Genomic DNA, 16,504 nt, shown 5'->3' on the forward strand with positions numbered 1-16,504 from the left:
TTCCGGTGCCGCGGCCGCTTCCGCCTCCGCCGCCCCGCCTCCGCCCCGCGCCCTTCGGGACCTCCCAGTAACCGCGGCCTCAGCCTTCTCCTTCGTAACGAACTTCCCAAGGGCGCCAGGCTCGCGAGATCCACCAGCCGAGGGCGCCTGCAGGGGCATGCTGGGCAATGGAGTCCGTCCCGCCCCGGGCGGCCGGGGGAAGGCGGGGCCTCAGTCCCGGGCGGAACTACAGGGTCCGGCAGGAAGCGCGACCATTTTGCTTCCGGAGTTGGAGCCGGCGCCGTCCGGGGACAGCGAGGACTCTCGCGGGCAGTAGGCGGCCCGCGCTCCAGAACCGCTTCTCTGGTGGGTCTGCCTGAGCTAGGGCAGGCCCTAGGGGCTGCCCCGATGTTCCCCTGGGAGGGGGAGGGGGAGGGCAGGAGGCTCTGAGGGAGTGGATGCTCCTCGGAAAGGGGAAGGCGGGCGTGAGGAGGATCGGTGGCTGTGGGGGGGGGGAGAGCGTTCAGCGCCGTGGGTGATTGGCTGTCAGTTGCTCAGAACCTTTGACTTCCACAGGTGATTGGCTACTCGTTATTAGCGTGATTGGCTGACCGTTACTAGCGATTACCCGAAGTCCAGAGGTAATTGGTTGCCCGTTGCTAGGGGTCCCAGTTGGGGGTGGGGAGTGGTGTTTCCTGCAGCCCCTCTAACAGTAACAAGGCCCTCAGTTAGCGCTTTAAGGTTTGCAAAGCGCCTTACATGTATTATCTAGTTTGGAGAAGCGTGTCCAGGTCCTGGTCCGGGGTCTTCTCCCGGTCTTTCTCCCAGGGAAGCATGGGGGCCCACGTCAGCAGCTGAAGCAGAAGCAATAAACAACATCCTCCACCCTGGACAATCAAATGACGTGGGTTTGGAAGAGCCAAAGAAAAGGACAAGAATGCATTGGAGAAAGAAGGAGGAAGAACAGAGAAAGCTGGAGAATGCTCCTGCCGAAGTAGATAAGGCAGGGAAAGATGCCAGTCCTCATGTGCCTCCTACATCTCTGTGCCCCGATACTGGATCTATGGGAAAGATCTACACTAGAGCATCGCAGACCCCAACCTGAGGAAGAGAAAGGACAGTTCATTTGGAGAATTTCATGACCAGGAATCAATGCCAAGGAGCATAGACCCACCGAAAAAGGGGCTTCTTTGAGAGACCTCGCCCTGTGGGTGCCGAATTCCCAGGAACAAACATAGCACCAGATGAGCACATCCACCCTCAACTTGTGGTTGACAAGGATGGTAAAAGGGGCCAGTGGAATGGCTTATACTCAGAACAACATATGAACATTGTGGAAGACTATGCCAAAGTTGATCTGGCTAAAGCATACACTCAGACTCAGAAGCTACAAAAAGAATTCACCTCTGGAAAATTGTTGGAACAAGTGAATTCTCCACAACACTAGTGGGGAGAAGAATCAAATTCTCAGGGGGAGAAAGACCCTGAGAGTGAGGATGAGGGTGAAGATAAGTGTACGGATGGCATTGATATACCTGGAGAGAATTTTGACTCTGAAAGATGAATTACAATCTGGAGTCCCAGGATTCTCAGAGATATTTCTGTGATCCAGAAACGAGCAATGAGAGAGACTTTCTATGCCGATGTGGGGAAGAATCCTGATGAAGTTAATTATGCGGGGGATGTTTTCTTTGACACACTGGAGATAAAGTTTCAATGGCACAAATAGTTGTTTGCCTGGGAGGCTTAGGACAAAGGGTCTGAAAAAAGATTTCAAAGAAGAGAAAGAAAGCGTCTTGGAGAAGTAGGGAGGTCAAGAACACCTGGATGTCCAGCCCCTCCCCCAGTTACTGTTAGCTCAAACAGAAGACTGTGAAGTATTCAAGACATGGAGCAGTCATCGATGGGCAAGAGTGAGCTATTGCCTGCCCTAAGTATGAGGAGGATGTCGAGATCTACAAGTATACACATATCCGGGGTACCCGTTGGAAGGTACATGGGGGTGCAAGTGCTATCACTCCTTTGTCGAGTTTTCCTATGTACTGGAGAAGCTGGGAAGGAAATTGCTAATGCAGATGAATATATTCCTGATGATGCTGTGGGAGAAGAGCAAGTGAGCAGACCAGAAACTCTGATGGAGCGTCACTAAGAGAAACAGAAAGAGAAGAAAAAGAAACACAAGAAGAGTAGTTCAAACAGTGAGGGGGAAGAAAAAAACTGAAAAAGGCATGAAATGCTGAAGAGACCCACCTCCTCCAGTGAAGGAGACCGTGCAGCTCCATGAGAGGAAAAGGCCCTACAATAGCATGTATGAAGTCCAAGAGCCTGCAGAAGAGGAGATGGAGGCCTACAGGATGAAACGCCAGAGGCCACATGATCACCTGGCTTCTTTCCTGGGACGGCAATGACGTGACTTGGAAGGAAAGTTAGAATGCCAGCTTGCGTGTATTCTTTTTAGTTTTGTGGTAAGCAGAGATAGAAAAATCCTCATTTCTTTTCTTACTGTCTGTCTTTGAAATAAATTTTAGAAACTCTTTCTTTTTTTTAAAATTTTATTAATTTATTTTGATTTATCAACAATCACTTCCATATGCTTTTGAGTTGAAAATTTTTCTCCCCCTTCCTTCCCCCCACCTTCCCCAAGACGGTACACAATCTGATGTAGGCTTTATATTTACATACCCATGAAACATATTTTCACATTAGTGAAGTTGTAAGTAAAAATTAAAACCAATAGGAGGAACCATCAGAAAGATGAAACAAAACTCAACAGAAGGTAAAAATAAGTGATAGCGATTCGACTTCCATAGTTCTTCCTTTGGATGTGGACAGCATTTTCCATCCCGAGGCCTCTGGAGATGTCTTAGATCCTCGTAATGGTGAGAAGGGTTCAGTTTGGCAATCTCAGTCATCACATAATGTGGCTGTTATTGTGTACAAAGTCTTCTTGGTTCTGCTCACTTCGCTTAGCATCAAACCATATAGGTCTTTCCAGGTTTTTCTGAAGTCAGCCTGTTCATCATTTCTTATAGCACAGTAGTATTCCATTACATTCATATACCACAACTTGCTCAGCCATTCCCCAATTGATGGGCATCCTCTTAATTTCCAATTCTTTGCCACCACAAAAAGAGCTGCTACGAATATTTTTGTACATGTGGGTCAGGAACTCTTTTATAAAACAAACAAACAAAAACTCAAATATATAGTTTGAGCCTCACAAGGACCCTGAGAGGTAGTAAGCCCTTTGAGCTTAGGGAAGTCAGTTAAACCTCTGTGCCTGCATCTGTAAAATGGGCATATTATTTCTCTGCTCTCTACAACCAGTACAGTGAAGATTTAATGAATAAGTGGAGGGTTGTCAGGAGGAGCTGAAAGACAGACATCTGCTGTCCAGAAGGAATGAACATTATCCTCATTTTACAGATGTGAGAACTGAGGCTTAGTGGTGACCTTGCCCAGAAGTGACAACCAATCACCAAGCATGTATTGAATGCTTACTGTGTGCCAGGCATTGCACTAAGGTCTGAGAATGCAAAAGACGCAAAAACATGGTCCTGCCTTCAAGAAGCTCACAGTTTAATAGCTCATGTGCTGCCAACTGTGTGCAGACAAGATATTTTCAGGGTAAATTGTCATAGTCAGCATTTATATATAGTGCTTTAAGGTTTGCAAGACACTTTACAAGTATGATACCATATGAGCTAATAACCCTTTGGGGTGAGTGCTATTATCATCCCTCTTTTACAGATTAGGAAATCAAAGCAGACACATTAAATGACTTGCCCACTTGGGTGTAACCACATAGCAAGTGAGTGTCAGAGGCTAGATTTGAACTTGGGTTTTTTAGACTCCAGGCCAATTGCTCTGTGTACTATGAAAATGACATGGGGAAGGCCTGTTGCTAAAGGTGGGATTTTAGGATTTTAGTTCAGACTTGAAGGAAGCCAAGGGGGTCAGGAAACAGATGAAGAGGGAGAGAATTCTAAGCCTGGGGGACAGCCTGTAAAAAGACCCGAAGCAACCCTTTGACCCAGCAATGGCATTTCTAGGGCTATATCCCAAAGAGGTCATACAAAAAGGAAAAGGACCCACATGTACAAAAATATTTATAGCAGCTCTTTTTGTGGTGGCAAAAAATTGGAAATTGAGAGGATGTCCATCTATTAGGGAATGGCTGAGCAAGTTGTGGTATATGAATGTAATGGAATACTATTGTGCTATAAGAAATGATGAACAGGCTGATGTCAGAAAAACCTGGAAAGACTTGTATGGTCTGATGCTGAGTGAAATGAGCAGAACCAGGAGAATGTTGTACACAGTAACAGCCATGTTGTGCGATGACTAATACTGATAGACTTTACCCTTCTCAGCAATACAAGGATCTAAGACATCTCCAAAGGCCTCATGATGGAAAATGCTATCCACGTCCAAAGAAAGAGCTATGGAGTTTGAATGCAGATCAAAGCATACTATTTGCTATTTTTTTCTTCTGTTTTGTTTTGTTTCCTCTTTCTGGTGGTTCCTCCTATGGTTTTAATTCTTACTTACAACATTAATGTGAAAATATGTTTAATGGGGATGTATGATTGCACACCATCTTGGGGAGGGAGAGAAAAATTTTAAATTCAAAAGCTTATGGAAGTGATTATTGATAATTCAAAATAAATTAATTTTTAAAAAACTAAAAAAAAAAAAAGACCCAGAGCATAGCTAAGAAGTATTTGTGGCAGGATTTGAACTTCGGTCTTCCTGATTCCAAGCCCAGTGCTGCATCCACTATGACTTGTCCTGGTGGTGATGGGGTTATTGTCCAATGTCCTTTGTGCTCTGGTAGAGGAAACAGAGCAGAAGACACATGGGTTTGAATCCATTTAGTAGCTGTATGAACTTAGGGAACTCAGTTAAACCTCTGTGCCTGCCTCTGTAAAATGGGCATATTATTTCTCTACTCACCACACCCAGTACAGTGAAGATTTAATGAATAAGTGAGGGGTGGTCATCAGGAGGAGCTGAAAGACAGACATCTGCCATCCAGAAGGAATGAACGATCTTATTGGCGTGATTAATGTTCTGCTTGGTGGGGTGTGGACTGTCCTGTCATCCAGATCACGTCGATGAGGTTTAAGGAGGCCTTTGTTCCACCTTTGAAAACTTCATTCCATGGAAGGTGTGTGCTGGATTGGATGGATTGGCTTGGTCAAGGTAGCTCTGACTTTGCAAACCTCCCTGGAGGCAGCTCCCGTATGCCACATACTGGGCCCGGAGTTAGGACACACCTGAGTTCAAGTCTGGCCTCCGACACAGTGGCTGAATGACTTTGGGCAAATCACTCTATTTGCCTCACTTTTCTCAGCTGTAGAATGGGGATAGTAGCAGCACCTCCTTCCTGCTTATTGTGAGGATGGAGTGAGATAAAGCACTGAGCATGGTTGCTGGCACGTAATAGGCACTTGGTAAATGTTCGTTCTCTTCTTTCCTTTATGCAACAGGAATATGGCGCCTGTACCTCCTCGGTGGTTTCAGTGAGGCATTCCGCTTTCCCAAATCTAAAGGACCCAGAGCTCGGGAAGGCCCTGCTTGCGTCTGGAAGGGCGCTGGCTGTAGAGCTAGGGATCCAGGTGCTGCTTCTTCCTGACCGGTTCCTCTGGGGAAGTCTTCGCCCCTTTGTCATTGGGCTTTCTCGTCTGTCGAAAGGGGTCACGGTGCCTCTCTTCCCATGGTGTTCTCCTGTTTATGTGATTACGCTGTCATGAGAGCCGGGAGTGCGTGCACTACCTCTGTCTTCCAGATGAGGCAGCGGGGGCTTAGGGGGCAAAGTGGCTTGTTTCTAGTTCGTCCATAGTCACGCGGCCAGGAGGTGTCAGAGCCAGGGCCCTCGCACGGGTGGGAAGAAAACTGGAGTTAATTCAACCTTAAAACAGCGTGTGTGTGTGGGGGGGTGACTGAGCTTAGCCGTGACGGATCTGTAGGTCTTTACCGTATGTATACCGCTCTGTTGGTGCCTTCTGGTAAGCCATCTCACCCACTGCTGCACTGTTACCGTCCTGTAGGTTTTGGAGGACAGCCCCCTTCCCGACTGGCTGTGCTGGAGAGCTGGAGCTCTCACGAGATGGATAAGTTCATCATTCGAAAACCTCTGCCTCGCAGCAGCCCTCAGAAGAAAGATTCTGGAGAAAAGGTTTACAAGCAGGCCACAATTGAGTCTCTGAAGGTGAGAGGTAGGAGGGAGCAAAGGTTGGGGAGCCCTTGCTGGGGTTTTTTGCACCTGGCTTGGGGAGGACTTTGTAATCATGAGGCAGCCGCCGTGGCCTTCCTCCCTCTCCCGAGCTCTCGTGCTGCTGGACATCTTCATCTGGGTGGTCCGACACAGCAGGGCTCAACTGGAACTCATTCTCTTCTTCCAAACTGAAGGCACCCCCATTCCAGAATCAGCTGGCTTGGCCGCCTCAGGATTCTCCTTGGCTTCCCCTTCTCCCAGCTCCTTGGTCCGGTCAGTCTATGGCATCTCTTACCTCCCTCTCTTCTCATCACCTCCTGTCTGAACTATTGTGGGGGCCTCTAATAATTCCTTCTGCTAGTCTCCCTTCTCCAGGCTGCCAGGTTTCTAGGACACCCATACTTGACAATCCGCAGCGCATGGAACAGATGGAACACACAGTTCTCAGGCTGGTAATACAGCCCTTGGACGTTGGCTCCCACCGGCCTCAGGGCGCCTCTTTAGAATTGTCCCCTTGCTGTCCTCTGTGCTCCAGAAGGACTGGCGTGATGACAGTGCCCCTTTCTGTAAATCTCAGGGGCCAGCCCCTCTTCAGGAGGCCTTTCCTGCCTGGGCCCCTCTGCTCCCCTCTCCCTTCCCTGCAGTGACCTCGCATTGGCTTTGTGGATTCTTTGTGTTACTTGGCTGAGGACGTGTTGTGTTGTAACCCCCAGGAGATGTAAGCTTCTTGAGGGGAGGATGCTTTCTTCTGTGTCTTTGAAGCCCTAACACCGTGCCTGACCTGTGGTCAGTACTTGGCAAGTGTTTGCTGTTGCATCGAAGGTGTGGTATGGGCCACGGGGAAAATCTTTCAGGTGCTGTAAAGCAGGTCAGGCGAGGATTCTTCCTCCTTTTTTCTTGATTCAGAGTTACCATGGGCACCCCTGGTAAGGGGTGAGTCAGGGCTGGAAGCTTCCATGGGGAAGGAACATTGGATCCGTGGCCTGAGCAGCTGGGTCAGAACCCCAGCTTTGGCTCGGACCAGCGCCTGTGTTGTGTGACCTTGAGCAGATCCCTCCACTATCTGAGGTCACACTCCTAGATCTTCACACTCTAGATCTTAGGGGCCTGACACTTGAAATCCACAGCTTGTCTCCATTCTGTTGGGGAAGAGGAAAACGTAAATAATAATGAGAGATGTGACCAGATGGATCCTGTCACCCTCTCCATTCCAGGCCCAGCTCATCATCCTACAGGTAGCGCGTTGTCTGGGCTGATGTACTCTGATAACAAGAGGCAGGGAGGCCTGGTGAAATGGGAACTGGCCATGGGGTCAGAAAGAATGTGGAATCCGAGTTAGGAGAAATCAGGCTTCTGGGCCTGCTTATGGCACCGGCTGTGCCCTGGGAGCCTCCGTTTCCCTGTCTGTAAGCCTGTTACTGGCTGCGGTATCTGTCTTCTGGGGATCAGACGAGGTGGAAGGTCGGAAAACCCTTCACAGACCTTGCTGCACGAGGGACGCCTCTGTCCTTTATTCCTTGTGTCCGTCCGTGCCTTTTGGGAGCCTGTGTCTTCCCCGAGTGAGCCAGCGTGCACAGACAACACACGCTGCATATTCCATGCAGAATCTGCGTCATGACCCGACAGACATCGCGAGAAGGCAGCCCTCAGAGTTATTTCTCACGTGCACTTTTAGAGGAGTGATAGTTTGCAATGGATCAGTAACCTGGAACCAGCAAGCCATCTTATCAGCCTTTTGGCGCGTCCCCAGGCTGTTCCACCCTCCACCCTGTGAGACAGGAGGCCTGGCTAGCAGAAGGCGGGTTAGGCTTCCAGGGCTGGCACGAGGCCGTAGAAAATGCCACTGACTCATCCACCACAAGGAGAGAGCAGAGGTGCACAGCCAAGGTTGCGCCGTGTCTGTGATCCCACTGACGCTGACGTTGGCCACTGTGGGGGAGGAAAGCGGTCAGTGCATCCACATTTATCGAGTGCCGGGCGCTGCTAGACAGTCAATGAAGCGATCCCTTGGTGGGCCTGAGGCATGGAGATGGGAGGTGGGAGGAACAGCAAGGCCATTTGGGCTGACGTTGTGAGTGCGGGAGAGGAGTGATGTTGGGCGAAGCCAGAAGGGTGTCAGATGCAGAATGCAGATGGGGACAGAGTCCCTTTAGTGGCCTGCGGGGGCTCCTGTGTGCGGATGCTTTGTACCCCTGAATGTGACAGGGCCTCCCCAGCGAGATTCTCGAGTGCTGAAACGAGAACAGGACCTATACTATACTGATAAAAACCCCAAGACAAACCCCTGCCTAGATGAAACGTGCCTGGTGGCTCGGCCAACGCAAGCCCTGGAGGGAGAGGGCATTACGAGAGTGAATCAGTCCAAATATTGAAGAGGTGGCAGAGGGGGTGGTGGTGTGCCAGGAAAGCCTTTCAGTACACTTTGTGATCAGAGGCTCTTCCCCAGGGCAAAAGCCATTTTTAGCACCAGCTTCTCCTGCTGATCCTGGGAGGTTTTGACACCCCGTTTTCTGAAGAACAGAAGTTGTAGATGACTCCTAGGTCAAGGGGGAGATGAGCAGCAGGCACTGTAGACTGTAACTTTTCTAGTCTTTGTTGATGTAAGAAGGGTGGAAGAGAATGTTGTTTAGGAAATGGGCATTTGGAAAAGGAGGTGTTGTGGTCTAGGAGCTTCCAAGAGGGCGGGAGAAGAGCTGCACCGCCCCACCTGCTACCCTGGTGCCCATGTGCTGGAGAAAGGTCCGCAGGACAGCTGCCGGGTTGGCTGCATCTTCTGTAGCGAGAGTGTTCCTGGGAGAGGATGCCCTGGAGTCATTTGGGACAAGGGACACCATCCGTGGGGCCTCATCTGCATGGTACTGAAGGATTAGCACCCTGGAGAGAAGCCTGGGCCTGTGTGAGTCCTTGGGTCTCCTCCATCCTAGCAGAGGCCCTCCTCAGCCATGTCATGAAGCGTTGCCCCAAGGCGCTTGGTGACTGCCAGGCAGCCCATGTTCTGGGCCGCAGAGAAGGGACCCACCTTCTTCCTGACCAAGTGCTGGTCAACTGGTGCTCCTTGGCAGCTTCACCCAAGAGGAGCAGCACCCCTACGGCCGTCTATGGGGAAACACCCCTGCAGAGAAGGCAGTTTCTATCCCCAGCAACTGCCAGTCAGGCGAGCCAGCCTCGCTGAAGCAGTGAGGCACCCTGAGAGAGGGAGAGCCAGGCACATCGAGTGCCCCCCACATCGCCTTGCCTCAGACCCAGGATCTTGGATCCAACAGCGTTGGGAATGGCCATGGCCCCAAGACCGCTGCCCCCCAAGGGAGAATTCTTCCTGCAGTAGACCTGCTGCCTGCTCTGCCCTTGGACTGGGGGCTGTACCCTGAGGTTCCCTTCTCCCTTCCCTTCCAGGAAGCCCCGGGGTCTATGCTCTGGCTGTGGAGCGTCCGTGGTGGTGGTCAGGGCACAGAGCACCATGAAAACGCAGGGAGGTGGGTTCTGCCATTGGGAGAAACTCTCGGGAGGATCCAGTCCATTGGCTGCTAGGCCACATTTTTTCTTGGCTCATTTTGTCCTCAGCGCTGCCCCCTGGTGTGGTGACCAGCTGGGACATACTAAGTCTCTGCAACCTTGGCTTCTTCTGAATGAACTCAATGAGGTGGGATCCTCTAGGAGCCCCACTGTCTGGTGTGGGCCAATGAGTCTGCAAGACTGAATCGAACTGGCCTGGGGCTGCACTGGATGTGTGGAGATCGTGTGCCGGGGCACCCTCAGCCTCTGGGGAGATGAGACGTATGTGCCTGAAGCCTCAGAAGGCCAATCCGAGATTGTGTGCGTGAAGTTCTCTGCCAGCCTCAAAGTGCTGCAGAAATGTACCTCCCATAGTTCTGAACGAATGAAAAAGTAATCGTGACTCACTTGCCAAGAGTCAGGCGCTGTTTAATGGTAGGTGCATGGATAAAACAGTGAGACTGTCCCTGCCCTCAGGGAACTTACATTTGAATAGAGAAGACACGACAGTGGCCAAGGAGAGGGATTTTGGTTTGGAAAATGCCAGGCATGGCAAGTGCAGCCAGAGTGGGGCCATCAGGGAGGGGATTGACCAACCTTTTCCAATAGCAGTGGCAGTGGGGATTCAATCAGGAGTCCTTGACAGCCGTCTTCGAGCACATAAAAGGCCTAGCCTTGTTCTGCTTCAGCCCGAGGGCAGAATGGGGTGGGGTGAGGAGGCTAGACTGCTTGGGCCTGTTGCAGCAGGGTCCTTTGGGGGTCCCCGGGTTGTCCTCCAGCCTAGAAAGTCGATGGATCTTAGAAACCTCAAGGCTCTGTATGAAATGTGACTTGTCACTCTGGAGTGCACCCTGCTCATTCTACGGATGAGGAGCCCAAGCGAGGCCCCGAGTGTGGCCGAGTGAAGGCACACTGGTCTTGAGAGTTTGAAGCCTGGGACTCAAGCTTTGCCCTCACACGTGCTGGATGGGGAACCTCTGCCCACCCAGGAAGGTCCCTGGGCCTCCGGCTTCTGTTTGTGAAATGGAGATGACAATGCTTGGATTACCTGCGATTGTAGTGATGAAAACTCACTCCAAGGGCAATGCTTTTCCCATTATGCCTCTGTTTCTCCCATGTGTCAACCCACGTGTCAACAAGTAAACTTTCCAGAGCCTTCCTAGCCTTCAGTCCAAGTTAGATACAGTCCTGACGCCTGAGAGACAGCCGGCATCCACCTTCCACTGACGGGGTACATCTGGACGTGGTGTGTTGCTCTTCCTCACTGTAACTGTGCCAGGGCAGGCAGAAGAGGCTGAGTCATGGAGAGAGAGGGAAACTTCAGCTTGCAGCCCTGCTGAGTGGCGCTTTCCTTTCTCACTGTCTGCGCTGAGGTTTTCTCTCGAGGAAATTGTTCCCCGAGAATGAGGGCGAGGAGGGCCCTTTTTTTGCTTTCCCAAAGGGAATGCCAGTGGAGCTGCTGGCTTGGCTTTCGTTACTCTTCCACATGGGGGGAGCTGGGACCCCAATGGAGAGGCCTCGCTGGATGCCTGCCAGCGAGTGTCTCTACCATCCCTTCCCAGCCCTGACAATCTGTGAGTCTTCCTTGAAGACTCTATGACCAAAGCATAGCCTGAATCTTAGCCCCGCAGGTGCATCTGCTGGTCCCCGAGGGAAGTATTTTATGCTCAACATCTTCTGGGATCACAGTTCTGCCTCCTTCAGGTCTAGGGTGTGGGTGTATTCTATAGAGTCACCAAGCTAGGCTTTGACTCTTTCCACCTCCTCAGTGCACCTAGAGGAAACGGCCTCTTCTACTTTGACTTGTGAAAGAACCGTGTTTCCCTAACTGGTTTTGTCAGACTGAGTATTCCTGGCATCTTCCAGAGCAGACCTGACCCTCTTTTTGTCCTCTCCCCCCTTTCTAGAAATCGCCCTTCCACATTGTCTCTACACACATAAATTCCCCGTTGATACTTCTCAAAGAAGGGCTTCCATGTGTTCTGGGGGCAGATTTAGAGCCCTTGGACCCCATAGGCCTGCTCCGGGCCATCTGTCCTCTTCTCAGGCGCTGCTCCGAAGTCTCCGCTCTGACCTCGAGATGGGTCACGCTTTGATCTTGCTGGCTACCCTTAGCTTTTGTCATGGCAGCAGATGGCTCTTTGGGGCTGCCCAGCCCTCCTTCCTCAAGGTCTCCATAGACGTGGGCCTCCTGAAGACAGACTCACGTCGCGTCTGAGTCGACTTGCTTTCACTCTCCCTCTCCTGCCCCGCTTCCCTGGCGCTTGCTGCTCAGTGCCCGTGGTCATAGATCCGCCCTCTTCCTGGTCTGCAGTGCCCAGGACCTGCTCTGAAGCCTTTACCCGTCATTCAGGGCCATCCCACATGCCGCACTTTGGGTCAGGTCAGAATCACTAGTTTACTGTCAGTAAGAGCCCCACGAGTGCAGGTGAAAGCAGACATCTTTCTAATGAGAATGCTTCAATTGCCAAATGACTTTTCTCTTCCTAGAGAGTGGTGGTTGTCGAAGACATCAAAAGATGGAAAGGGGTGTTGGAGCTTCCAGGGCAACCCCGAGAAAATTTAATTGAAGCCTTACAGGAGTTAAAGAAGAAACTGCCCTCAAAGGACGTGCTGCGGTCAACCAAGATCGGTAGGTGCCTCTGCCTGCTGGCGGCTCTTTGTGAGTCCTCCCAGTGTTTGATGTGAAGACGCAAGGGGGTCGCAGCTGCATTGGTGCAATGACCCATTTGCTGTAATACAGAGGTCATTTAGATGGTAAGCCGGGGAACAAAACTGACTCTATTATTTCTGTATGGTGTCCAGAATGTCACTAAGGTGAAAGGGAGGGTCAACACACAGGTAGAGACCTTGCACAGCCGCCACTCACAAAGCCACCAGTCAAATAAAACCTATTGATCTTGGCATTCAAGGGCCCCCCCTCCCCCCGATCCCATTCCCATCCCCTATTCCAGCCTCCTGTCAAACTTCCCTGTCATTTACTTTCCAGCCAAATGAGGCAGCTTTCTCTGGTTGTCTCAGGGCCTTGGGTTCCCTTTCCCCAAGCTCGGAGTGGCCTCCTCACTTCCCCAGCAGCGCCTGTGAATGTGCTAGCCCAGGGACTTTCTTGTTCCAGAAGCCTGAGGCAGGAAGGAGACCTTCCTTCCTCCCACACCTCTCCTTTCATGGCTCCCTCCGTTGGAACGCCTGTTATCTCACTAGCGTGTGAGAATGGAGTTTGGGTCATGCATTTCTTTGGGGTCATGCAGTTGTAGAATCTAGAGGCAGCTGGGTAATGCAGTAGATAGAGCAGGAAGGCTCCAGTTCAAATCTGGCCTCAGGCACTCACTAGCTATGTGACTCTGGGCCAGTCACTTAACTTCTGTTTGCCTCAATTTCCTTAACTGTAAAGTGGGGATGAAACTAATAGCATCTGCTTCCTAAGGGCTTTTGGGAGAGTGAAATGAAATAATATTTGTCAGGTACTCAGCACGGTGCCTGGCATATAAGGATGCTTAATAAACCTACCCTTTCTTCCTGAATAAACTTTAGAGGTCATTAAGTTCAAACCGTCATTTTCCAGAGCAGGAAACCGAGGCCCAAAGAGGCTCAGGACTTGGGAAGGCTTCACAGAAGTAGAGAAGCCGGGGGCCTCTGGAGGAGGGGAGAGGATCTGGATAAACAGGGAGGCCCAGAGAGAGCCAGGTTGTCATGGGGAAGCGCCGGGTCTGGGGTCCTGAGGCCCAGCTGCCAAACACAAGGGCTTGTACTCGACAGCCATGATTTATTGATTCTTTGACTTGGAGACACAGAGAAACATCTGTCATTCAACAAGCATTTATTAAATGCCTGCTGTGTGCCGGGCACTGTGCTAACCGCTATGGCTACAAAGAGAGGTAAAATTGTGATCCCTCCTCACCGTCTAATGAGGAGGCAACACGTAAAGAGCTCTGTGCAATCGAGATATCTGCAGGATGAATGGGACAGCCTACTGAGGGGAGGCATGAACATGAAGGGGGGATGGGGAAGGGCTTTTTGTAGAATTTGGAAATTTAGCTGGGACTTGAAGGAAGCCAGGGAAGCCAGGATGAGGAGGGAGGGCATTCTTGGCATGGGGCACAGCCAGAGGAAATGCCTGGAGTCTGGAGATGGAGGGTCATGTGTAAGGAATGCAGGGGGCCAGGTCACTGGAAAGGGGCAGGGGGAGTAAGGTGTGGTAAGGCTGGAGAGGCAGGGGGGGACTGGGTTGTAAAGGGCATTAAAAGCCAAACAGAACATTTTGTCTTTGCTCCTGGAGGTGATAGGGAGTTGCTGGAGTTGATAGAGTGGGGAGGGGATGTGTGTGAAATGATCAGACCCTTGTTTGAAGATCGATTCGACAGCTCAGCAGAGGGCAGCCTGGAGTGGGACAGCTGAGGCCCACAGATCCCCCCGCAGGTTATTGTAGGGGTCCAGGCCTGAGGGACTGAGGGCCTGCCCCAGGGGGCAGCATTGCCAGACTGGAGAAGGGGACATACTGGGGAAATGCTGCAAAGGCCTTGGCAACAGCTGAGCTGCTGGGGGAGGGGTCTGGAATGATGCCTAGGTTGTGAGCCTGAGGCCCTGGGAGGGTGGTGCCTTGGACAGAATTGGGGAGTTTGGAAGAGGGGAGGGTTTAGGGGGAAAGATAATGAGTTCAGTTTTGGGAAAGTTGAGTTTCAGATGTCCAGGGGACAGCCAGTTTGAGATGTCCAGGAGATGCTAGGTCGGCAGAGATTAGGTCTGGGTAACTAAATTTGAAAGTCATTAGTATAGATCATTAAATCCATGGGAGCCGGTGAGATCCAGGACAGAGATTGAAGATAAGTGATGCAATGGGGATGATAGAGGGAGTGATCTGCTAGAGAAGATAGGATGGAATAGGATCCCCTGTGCCTGTGGAGGGCTTGGCCAGGAGAAAAGTGCCCCCTTTTGTGTGAGACAGATGTGAAGAAGGAGATGGTCAGGAAGGCATCTGAATGAATGAGGGATGGGAGGGAGGGCTTAGTGAATGGCTGCCATGTCTTTTGGTGAATTAGGATTGCCTTGCCTAGTTGAGCTAATATTTTCTCCAGCTTCATTCAAGGAGAGTGTGATAGGAGCAAGGGCAATGGATGGTGGGAGTAACCTGGATTAGGACTTGGCAGAGAACCCTTGGAGGTGGTGGGATGAAGGAGAGAAGAGGGCCAGGGACAGTTGAACTGGTCCCCTGAGGAATCGATCTGAAGATGGGAGGGGCACTCACTTCCCGAGGCCTAGGAAGAGTCATCTCCACTTCCTTCCTTACTCAGCTCCTGACAGGCAGACTTCTGACCCCATCACTTACTGCAGATCGTTTTCTCTAGTTATTGGCATCCCTTAATGGCCAGATCTGATGGCCTTTTCTCAGTCCTCAGGCTCCATGACCTCTCTGGAGGACCGTGGGGCAGTCACACCACCTTTCTGAGACTCAGTTTCCTGATAATACCACTGGCCCCACCTTCTTCTTGGGGCATTAGGAGGACTCTTTGATTGGGGAATGAACCACCTGCTTCTTCACAGCTGGTCCAGCCCGACTGAACAAGGACCCTCTCCCTGCACTCCCAGCCCAACAGGAGCCATCCAGCCTTTCCTAGGAGACTTGGAGCTGCATGGAGCCAGTGTGGGGCTAGGGAAAGGCCAGAAGATGTGGGCTCAGATCCTGCTTCAGGTTCTTCTTGGCTGTGTGACCCTGGGCAGGTCACTAACTGTGTAACTCAGTTTTCTTGTCTGTAAAATGAGGCCATTGGATTCAAGTGTATGCTACATAGAACCCATCCTACTTTGGATTAGTTCTAAGTGTTAGGAAATTTTCCTTTCTCTCGAGCCTAAATCTGACTCTGCAACTTTTGCCCTTTTATGATGTGTCCTTGCGGCCAGGCAGGGCAAATCTATTCCTCTCTCAGATGCCAGGTTTTCAAGTCCTTGATCCCAGCTCCCATCGTCTTCCCTCTCCTCCTTTTCTTTTTCACTCAGGCCTGGTGGGCCACCATCTTGAGCTTCTTCACCTCCTTGGCTGCCCTCATCTTCCCCACCGAAGCTGAGAGGCCAGTTTCCTCCTGCGGTGGTCTGGACCAAAGCAGAGGTGGTCTGGACACTGGCCTTCTTTTGGCTGCCCTCTGACCCTGATGACTCACCCTCAGCTGTGTATCCAAGTAGCCCCATTATGCCTCGTGTGTAGGAGGGGCTCGGGATGGTTGTGTTGAGTTGGCATGGCATGTTGGAAAGAGCATCTGGATTGGAAGCCAGTTCTGAGTGCCACTAACTTGTGACCTTGGGCGCACCCATTTCTCTGGGCCTTGATTTCCCCTGCTGTTAAAGGAGGTGGGGGGTGGTACTAAACTAGGTGGTCCCCAGTGGCCCTCTTGGCTCCACGTCTTAAGATTCTGTCAGCATCTCCCAGCTGGGATGTTTATTTTTTGACCCACCCCCAGGGCCTGGCTCCCAGTAAGGTACTTAGGGATATCTATTTATTATTTTTTTGATCCCCAATTGATTGACTTAAGGATTGATTGAAAATTCTTGGCCTTTTTTGGCCCTCTTGTTTGAAAACGTCCAGCCAAGGTGCTGCGGCTGTCCACCCCACAGGGGCCCTGCACAGAGGTTAAGGAATCACTGCTCTGTAGTAGAAACCAGAGCTGAGAAACGTGGGTTCTGAAAACAGCCAGGACCTTGGTTCAAAGGTGGCCTGGAGGGAGACTGGCTTTGCAGCTGTCCTGGATTGTGGCCACCAGGGGGCAGTCAGCCCCCATCGGTGAAGGTAGGGGCCGGCCTGGCCCAGGAGAGGGGTGCCCCTGG

General features: G+C 51.2%; 1 protein-coding gene and 1 pseudogene across 3 annotated transcripts in view; both read left to right on the forward strand.

The window, feature by feature from the left end:
- Positions 1-100: 100 nt before the first annotated feature.
- The window catches only part of TCEANC2 (transcription elongation factor A N-terminal and central domain containing 2), a 34,701-nt gene continuing 18,297 nt past the window's right edge, over positions 101-16,504 (forward strand). Inside the window, exons 1-4 of one of the 3 annotated variants that reach the window (XM_020987825.2) lie at positions 101-345; positions 5,472-5,600; positions 6,033-6,193; positions 12,182-12,323. In XM_020987825.2, the coding sequence (XP_020843484.1) occupies positions 168-345; positions 5,472-5,600; positions 6,033-6,193; positions 12,182-12,323 (610 nt within the window). In that variant the 5' untranslated portion in view covers positions 101-167. Of the gene's footprint in view, positions 346-570; positions 621-5,471; positions 5,601-6,032; positions 6,194-12,181; positions 12,324-16,504 lie in introns of those variants that run through there. The other 2 variants (XM_020987826.2, XM_020987827.2) reach the window with 2 other exon arrangements.
- LOC110209448 (pre-mRNA-splicing factor SLU7 pseudogene) lies at positions 438-5,465 on the forward strand (annotated as a pseudogene).

This window comes from Phascolarctos cinereus, unplaced genomic scaffold (assembly GCF_003287225.1).
Source record: "Phascolarctos cinereus isolate Bilbo 61053 unplaced genomic scaffold, phaCin_HiC Scaffold_5;HRSCAF=322, whole genome shotgun sequence".
Classification (NCBI taxonomy): domain Eukaryota; kingdom Metazoa; phylum Chordata; class Mammalia; order Diprotodontia; family Phascolarctidae; genus Phascolarctos; species Phascolarctos cinereus.